Source organism: Lethenteron reissneri, chromosome 44 (genome assembly GCF_015708825.2).
Source record: "Lethenteron reissneri isolate LAM-NWPU_2019-01 chromosome 44, ASM1570882v1, whole genome shotgun sequence".
In the NCBI taxonomy this organism is placed as follows: Eukaryota; Metazoa; Chordata; class Hyperoartia; order Petromyzontiformes; family Petromyzontidae; genus Lethenteron; species Lethenteron reissneri.
Window position 1 is genome coordinate 13,440,275 of NC_083822.1, and position 9,158 is coordinate 13,449,432.

Below are 9,158 nucleotides of genomic sequence, written 5' to 3' on the forward strand. Positions count from 1 at the left end.
CTCAGTGGCCCGCGATCACAAATCACTATTTAACTCCATCAAAAAGTAACCTGCAGCGCCACACCTATTACCATCATTAGGGGAAAAAACGGTGATCCAATCTCCGACCCCCAGGAACAGGTTTGCAGATTTGCTGAGCATTTTTGTGAGGTCCTGGGGGAGGGGAAATCCCTCAGCCAGGAAAACATCATGGCACAAAGTGGGGATAACCCTGCTGAGGCTGCGGTGCCTCAAATATTGGAAGAGGTCACCCCCTGTGAGTGGCTGGCTGAGGTGCCATCTGTTGAGGAAGTACTGAAGGAGATCCGGAGTCTGAGACCAGGAAAGGCACCGGGCAGAGATGATCTCCCAAGCGAAATGCTGAGGGAGGGTGGCATTTGTGCACAGACTGCCCTATATGACATCATAACAACAGTCTGGACCACTGGATGGGTTCCGCAGGATTGGAAGGATGCCCTGATGGTTCCCCTCTTTAAGAAGGAGGACCGCACAGACTGTAACAACTACAGGGGCATCTCACTCCTCAGTGTGCCAGGTCCTGGCAAGGATTATTCAACATCGCCTTGCTAGGCACGCTGAAGAGAGGCTTGCGGAGCCCCAATGCGGTTTCAGGAAAGGGCGGTCCTGCACAGATGCCATATTTTCTGTCCGTCTGCTACAGCAGAGGTGTAGGGAATTCCCACAAGACCTACATCTCTGCTTTATTGACCTGGTCAAGGCCTATGATACCATCAGTAGGCCTGGGCTCTGGGTTGTTGTCACGAACGACAACTTCATCTGTCATTGTTTGTTGTTTGTGCTTCTTTTGGTGACATTTCTTGAATGATTATTTTGCTTGGCAGTAGCTGTATATAGGATTTGGCCCTCAATTTTAATTCATGTACAGCGTGGTGGGATGCAATTAGCATGAATGACGCAATACAACATTACATCATGATTCATTATTAAAATCCTCTCAGAAGGGCTCTGTAGGAAGAGCGTTCTCGAGACGAGGCCATTCCTCCAGCAGCGGATTGAGCAAGGTCTAATTATACATAACCCGTGAGTGCATGCCACAGAAGGAAGTCAAGCAGGCGTGTGTAAAGAGTACTTCATGTTTATTTTGTATCGTGGACGCAGTCGACCGTAGAAAACTGAATGCACACCTCTACACATTGTACAAAATCCTTCCGACCAACGGTTCAAGTCCGACCGACGATGGTTCACAGCTCCCAACGAAAATTAGTTTGCAGCTAAACGTCGCCTACGACCCGTGCACACCGAAAGGCAAGTGCAATTGTCACAAGTTCATCAAATATTCAAGTAAAAAAAGCCACTGCTGTACAAGAGCGAGCGAGCGTCTGTTGTTATTTGTTTGTGCAAAACACAAACATCTGCGCGAGCTTTTGAGTCTCCCCAGCGATCGATAAGAACACTTCTGGCCGAGGGTGCAGCGGCACCTCGAGAGGGGAAGGGGTGCGGGGGGGGGGGTAGCGACAAGAAACACGCCACTCGATGTTGCGGCCACGTGAACGCAGCCCCGTTGCGTTCGTTACTCGAGGACACGCGGCAAGCCAATCGACCGAAGTTTTTGGTGAAGTAATTTGGAGTGATGCGGAGGCTTTACGTCTAAAATCCACCGTTGGTTCTGGGCAGAGCGCATTTCGAGAAACCGCACGTGCGTGCGTCAGACGCTAGTAACAACCGCTGCACCCCTACACACACACACACCTTGCAAATAAATTACATCCATCGCGTGAATGGATCACCCGCGTCTCCGCGCCAACTGCTCCACTTGGCAGGCCTCCTTAGTGCAGGAGAACATTGCCGAGCAATGACCTGTTGAAAAAAGCTTGAAAGCTCATCGGATTCTTCCTCCAATTATAAATAAATATTCTGACTCAGTGTGTTGGCACACGCGGGGCTGCGATTAGACGAATACACTTTGAGCTCTGTTTTATTTCATAAGCGACCTGGCCGTCACAAATGAGAGCTGAACAGAGCGGCGTATCGTCATCGCGTGGAAATGTGTAAAGCAGGAGCCAAATGCTGTAAACGCGTGTTAATGTTAAACGTGGATGGAAAACCCGGGGGACCCGGAGAAAAATCCACGGGTAGACGGGGAGAGAGAGACGCGCAAACTCCAAATATACAGCAGCAGGCCTCGGGTTCGGGATGGAACCCACGCGCTCCTGTATACCGGGCGAGGGAGTTCACATCTCCTGGCCACCGCGGTGCCCGGATTGGAGATGGGAGGCAGACACGGCAGCAAGCCGACACAGCCCCTGGCCTCGACATCGCGAGAATCGCCCACGGCTGTCTGCGTCACGGCGCCACGTAAAACTATCTCGGTTAAAGCAGTGGAGTCGAAAGGGGGGCACCGCGTAAACCGCCCCCCCTCCCCCACCGCCGTCGACGTCTCGTTGCGGACTTACAAAGAAAGACATTTGCCGCGTGGTGTTTAGCAACCGCTTAAGAGATCGTGCAAGAGGCGACGAGGAGACGACTCTCAACTTGGCAGGGGCCGTGCCACGTGACACGTGCCACGTGGCGCCACTCCGCAACTCTCCCTGCCGCGCGTGTCACGAGCGCGCGCTCCAAGCTCACCCACGCGCATTGTCACCCACGCCGAGCTCGTCACAAGACGACGCCTCATACCCGAGACTGCCTTCGGATTATTCCGTCGACGCGAATCTCGTGGTCTCCACCGCTAGAATGTCGCCACGTGCACCGTGCAGCGCTTAGTGCCGCTGCGAAACGTAACGGGGCTTTCGCGCGTGCACAATTCACAAGGTGACGTCTCGCAGTCGGCACGCGAAACAAGAGGTGGGCGTGTCGCGTTATCGGCGTCCTCAATCAAAGTCCGTAAGACGACGGCGACCCTCATCACGACACAGAACTAATGCGACTGAACGCCGCCTGGAATTGATTCTCAACACAACAGGATAACAAGAGGCAAGCAGCCATTTAGAAATTGCACCAACAGCTTATTGGCCGAACTGCACACGCACACAGCTCCCTCGATCTTTGCTTAAAATCCCTGTCGGGTCCCCAGTGGGGCCAAACGGCGCAATGCAACGCCGCGTGTCTGTGCCCCGCCTCAATCACTCTCCTGCCGGGCACTCGGAGGTGTTCAGCTGGAAGTTACATCCCGTTCCCTTGCTCTGTGTCTCTCCCTCGTGCGTGCGCGTGCGTCTGGCTGCAGGCCCAAGGCCCGTGTCGTTAAACACAAACGAGCCACGTGAGTGCAGAAAGCGCAGCGAAAACTGTTCGGCTCCACAAAGCTTCAATGTGTCAAGGTAAGTGTTGACTTTTCACATTCGTTAAATACAAATGCTCACATCAATGTAAACCGTGGCACCGTAATGAAGTTGACGATGTGTGTACGCTCGATATGTCTAAAGAGTTATACAACTTCAAAATATTAAATATCTTCTGTACAGTGTATATGTTAAAAGTTCCCTTTCACTTGAAATGTAGACATTGTAACTTTAGTTTTATTTAGCGATATGTTTTAATATCTTATATTGAATTTTAGACTGTTCATACGTAGTGAACAATTCAGCATCTCCATGTCTGCACGTGTATGGGGAGCGGTGGCGCAGCGGTGAGCGCTACGCTGCTCTCCGAACCCGGCCACCCGAGTTTGATTCCCGCTTACGGCCACCGACACCAGTGACGATTATCCGAACCGATCCTGGGCCTCCCCTAGGTCGACTCAGCTTAAAAAAGGAGTACCTAGTACGGGGTGTAAACATCGCCACTCGGGAGACAAAGGCGGCCGGGCGTGATGCTGGCCACCCACCCCCTCGTGTGCTGTGCCGGCCTTCATAGGTGCTGCTCGCTAACAGCATTTGCCCATACAGCCTGTTAAAGGCTATACGGGGAAATCTTTGTCTTTTGTGCGTGTGTGTGCGTGTGTGTGAATGTGTGTATGTGAATGTGTGTGTGTGAATGTGTGTGTGTGCGTGCGGGTGTGTAAACCACCGCAAGCCCAACACAGGCACTGTGGTGATGACGTCCTTCACGCCGTGCGTTCACGCGCAGTCAAGGTCCCCTATCTCAGGTCGATCACAAATCTAAAGAACAAAGTGTCCGATGCTCAAAGTCAGCGACGATCCTTGCAGCACCTCCTTGCCTCCCTCCCCTTCTTCTTCTTCTGCACTTTTTCACCTCACGATGCAGCACGAATTCAGGTGATGCAGCTCTCCTTCACATCACGATGCAGCACTTGACCACAAGATGCAGCACTTGACCACAAGATGCAGCACTTGATCACATGATGCAGCACTTGATCACATGATGCAGCACTTGATCACATGATGCAGCACTTGATCACATGATGCAGCACTTGTCCGAGCGCTCTTTGCTCTGCGAGCGACACAGCAGCGCCTTCTGGCGCACGTACAGCAAGTCGCTGTGCACGCTGGGCCTGCGCGCGCACGTGGCCACCAGCCCGCACGCGTCGTCCATCGCCTTCGAAGCGCCCGAGCCCCCCCCCCACAGGCCGCCCCTGCCGTGCCCGCCAGGCCGCCCGTCGCAGTCGCCGTCCCCTTCCCCCCCCGCTCCTCCTCCGCCCCTTCCCGGGCAGGACAGCGCCGAGACGCGTCGGTGCAGGGCAGGGCTCATCTCTCGGGGCAGCCCCGCCAGCGTGAAGAGCGCGCGGAACATCTCGTCCACGCCGTGGTTGCGCTTGGCGCTCACCTCGAAGTAGGGCGCGCCGGCCCCCAGCGCGGCCACCACCTCGTCCCGGGACAGCGCCGCCGCCGGGGCCTGCGAGGGATCGGCGCCCTCGGGGCCGCCCCCCCCCACCGCGGCGGCGGCCGCCCCGGGGGGCAGCTGCTGCTGCTGCTGCTGCGACGCCGGCTCCGCCTTGTTGGCGCAGATGACGATGGGCACGTCGTGCAGCGAGTGCGTCGGGCGGTTGCGCAGGCACGCCTTGGTCTGCAGGATCTGCTCGCGCAGGCGGCACGCCTCGAGCAGGGACTCGCGGCTGTCCAGGCTGAATACCAGCACGAAGATGTCGCCTGTGGCACACACACGGACACAGAGAGAGAGACACGCGTCAGCCTACGGGGGAGATCGGGTGTGGGTGGCTGAGTGGTGGCTGAGTGGTGGTGGGTGGTGGGTGGGTGGTGGGTGGGTGGGTGAGTGGTGGTGGGTGGTGGGTGGTGGGTGGGTGGCTGAGTGGTGGCTGAGTGGTGGTGGGTGGTGGGTGGCTGAGTGGTGGCTGGGTGGTGGGTGGTGGGTGGGTGGCTGAGTGGTGGTGGGTGGGTGGTGGGTGGGTGGCTGAGTGGTGGCTGAGTGGTGGCTGGGTGGTGGGTGTACGGCTGATCGCGCAGCGGGTCACGTGGCGTCGCGCAGCAATCGCGGTTTGTGGAGATGCCGTGAGGAGTTCGAAGTCGCCAGGATTATCCCCCCCCCCCCACTGAGCGAAGTGGCTCTTTGTGTTTTGTTTGCGAGGGCGACTCAGCCGGCTAGACAGCATCAAAGCGCTCCACAATGACAGATTCAATCAAACTGAATAATAGCAAATATGTCGTCAACAAAAACGTGTTCATGTTGTGTTTCGTGTCGCTGTCCTTTCCCCATCCCTCCGGCGAGAGCGCGGTTGGCTACGTACGGTGGCAAAGAAGTTCCACATGCAGTACAAGCATTGCTGGAAGAGTTGTATTGTCGTCACGCTGAGCGCGTTTTATAAAAACTAAATAAGATTGGGTTTTAACCTTCGTGGCAATAAAACAGGAGGTGTTTGCGTTTCCCCCACAAGTAGCGTGTGTGGTGAATGCAGTCGTGTTGCCTTGTAAAAGGTACATTTCTATGTTGGCGTTGTAGTGCCAGCAAGGACGTCAACCCTCTTCGCGTGTTTCCCCATCAACACGCTTCGCACACTTCGTGTTTGTGGAACTCGTGACAGGACGCGGGTCCCGTGTGGGTCGTCAGTCGCTGCGGGGTGAGTAACCGGTGACTTAATAGGAGCTCGCAAATGATTCTCGTCGTCATGGTTCTCATTATTATTAGAGCAAACCCGACGACTGAAAAGACGACGACGCTTCCATTGAGCTGCACTTCCCCCACTCGTGTGAGCACCCCGCGTGGCCACGCCGCTGGGACAATGAGGAGCGGGGGGGGGGGCAGTTCGCGTCGCGAGGTGCGAGACGCGAGGCGCGAGGTGCCCGCGTTGCTTCGTCTCTCGTGGCTACGCAGACACAGCCTGGCCCGCTGGATACAAACAGAGCCGCCTCCCCCCCCTCTCTGTGCAAACAGCCGAATACACACAGAGCGCACACAGAATACACACAGAGTACACACAGAATACACACAGAGTACACACAGAATACACACAGAGTACACACAGAATACACACAGAGCGCACACAGAATACACACAGAATACACACAGGGCGCACACAGAGTACACACAGAGTACACACAGAATACACACAGAGTACACACAGAGTACACACAGAATACACACAGAGTAGACACAGAGTACACACAGAATACACACAGAGTACACACAGGGCGCACACAGAATACACACAGGGCGCACACAGAATACACACAGAGTGCACACAGAATACACACAGAGCGCACAGAGTACACACAGAGTACACACAGTGCACACAGAGTGCACACAGATCGTCTTTGCGTTAACGCCGCGACAATGCAGGGAGTGACGTCCCACGGAGTCGTTGCTCAGCGCTTAGGAATTCGTCGTGGGGTAGCGGGGAGCGCTCAGCCAAGCGGCGGCTTCACTCGCAGCAGCAGCAGCAGCCACCACCACCGCTACCACCACCGCCACTACCACCGCCACCACCGCTACCACCGCCACCACCACCACCGCCGCCACCACCGCCACCACCGCTACCACCACCGCCGCTACCACCACCGCCGCCACCGCCACCACCACCGCCACCACCGCTACCACCGCCACCACCACCACCGCCGCCACCGCCGCCACCGCTACCACCGCCACCACCACCACCGCCACCGCCACCACCACCGCCACCACCGCTACCACCGCCACCGCCGCCGCTACTGCTGCCGCTGTGCGAGTGAAGCGGACCCACGAGCCGCGGGCTGCAGCGGTCGTGCCGCGTGGTTGTCACTGCGCTAGACCCATCGGGATGTCCTGTCGGACCTTGACGCCCATCGATTCGGTATTTGTGAAGCGTTGTTTGAAACGACTGTATATGCACGCTACCCAGCACGTGGCATTACCAGGCATGTCAGCGGCACAAGCGGAATACCACGTTAGATGCCGCTGCCTCTGAGCGGACGCGAGAGGCAGCGGCATCTCGCCTGCCAGCATCTCCGAGCAGAGAAGTGACATTCGCGAGTGAATAGAATCTGCTTCGCGCCGCAGACACGAGAATACGTGGAGCAGATTGCAACGTTGCAGCATTCGCAATCTCGCGCATCCTCCAATCATGCTCTTCTATTGCGCGTGATAGCAGCAGCTACAGCTGCTGCTGTAGCTGTAGCTGCTGTAGCTACAGCAGCTACAGCTGCTGCAGCTACAGCAGCTACAGCAGCTACAGCAGCATCACGATGGCTCAGGAGATAATTGGCAATGTCGAGCGAGGTCTGCTCGCTACGACGAGAGAGCTTCACGGATTGGTGAACTCATCCGTTGCGCAGACTCCACGGGTTTAAACTATAGACTGTTTTAGTTTCACCAGGTAAAGCCCACTGAGCTGTCTAGCTCTTTTGAGTCAGAAGCGACCTGGCCACGAACGATAGCTTACCACGTGAACATTCACAGCAGCCAAACACTCTCAACACTGTGGAGAAAAACCCCCAGAGGACCTGGAGAGAAATGTCCACGGGACCACGGTGAGAGAGAGAACACGCAGACTCCAAATATACAGCAGGCATCGCCATGGTCCGGGATCGAACCCACGACCTCCTGCGTACCAGGCGAGGTTCCTCACACCTCTATGCACTGCATGCATGTTGCACTTCTTTCGCGCCGTACTAATCCGATGTGCGGGGGGGGGGGGTGCAACGAACTGAAGTCGTGGAGGAAGGAGTCTGTGAATGCTGACGATGTCAAAGTGTCGCGGCTCCCACGAGGACACCGCCGTGCGCTCGGCCGCTCACCGGTCAGGATGGAGAGGCGCCGCATGGCCGGGAAGGGGTGATTCCCCGACGTGTCGAGGACGTCCAGCTGGTAGAGGTCTCCCCGGATGCGGTACAACTTGCGGTGGAAGTCCTCGATGGTCGGCGTGTAGGCGTCCTCGTAGCGACCCGTGAGGAAGCGGGACACCAGGGCCGTCTTGCCCACCTTGGAGGAGCCCAGCACCACCATGCGGTGGCAGTTCTTGGTCGGGACGACGTACTGCTGCTGCTGCTGTTGCTCTCTGGGAGCCATCGCGGGCAACGTGGCGTGGGAGTCGCGTGGGACGACGCGCGAGTTGCCGTCTGCGAGCGGCGCTGGCGACTCGGGAAGCCCCCCCAGGGTGACTCTGGGACGTAGGAGTGGGGGGCGGCGGCGCAGTGAGACACGCAGAGAGAGAGAGGTGGGTTGGCGAGTGGGGCGAGTGAGTGGGGGGTGGCGCAGTGAGACACGGAGAGAGAGAGGCTGGTTTGGTGAGTGGGGCGAGTGGAGTAATGCGTGTGCGCGATCTCTCGTGCGTGGACCTCCCGTCGGCGTGCGTGCACACACCGCTACTGGCTCTCTCTCTGTCTCTCTGTGAGAGTGACTTGAGGTCTCGATGAAATCTCGCTGCGTGCCCAGCGGCCACTCGCCTCCCTTTTATAGCCGGAGGAGGCGGTCGCGAGAGGCGGGGTGGGTGGGTGGAGAAGGGGGTGGTGGTGGTTGTTGTTGGGTGGTGGGGCGGGTGATGTACCGCGGCGGGCTGAGTGGAGCGTGGCGCTCAGACAGCGACCGCCCCTTCGGGGGGAGGGGGAGGGGGCGCTGCTGGGAGGCTGCACGACTCTTTTCGTCGTCGTCGTTTTTTTTGTCGTCGAGTGACGCGCGTGGCGGGCGAGGAGGGAGGGAGGGAGAGTGAGGAAGATGGATAGAGGTGGAGAGAGGAAGATGGAGAGAGAGAGGGAGAGATGGCGCAGCTGCGTCTCTCTCAGAGCGCAGCGCTCATCCCAGGGAGGATGGAGCGACGATCCCGGCGCTTGCGGATGAACGCGATGCTGGATAGAACTCTCCAGTCGATGCTG

The 9,158-nt window shown here is 57.3% G+C and overlaps 1 protein-coding gene across 1 annotated transcript; it reads right to left on the reverse strand.

Moving 5' to 3' along the window:
* Positions 1-1,080: 1,080 nt before the first annotated feature.
* Positions 1,081-8,701, reverse strand: RASD1 (ras related dexamethasone induced 1). The gene is made up of 2 exons (XM_061569903.1): positions 8,085-8,701; positions 1,081-5,006 (listed from the first exon to the last, which is right to left on the reverse strand). The coding sequence occupies exons 1-2, from the start codon at positions 8,353-8,355 to the stop codon at positions 4,315-4,317; spliced, it is 963 nt and encodes a 320-aa protein (XP_061425887.1). The 5' UTR covers positions 8,356-8,701; the 3' UTR covers positions 1,081-4,314.
* Positions 8,702-9,158: the final 457 nt, after the last annotated feature.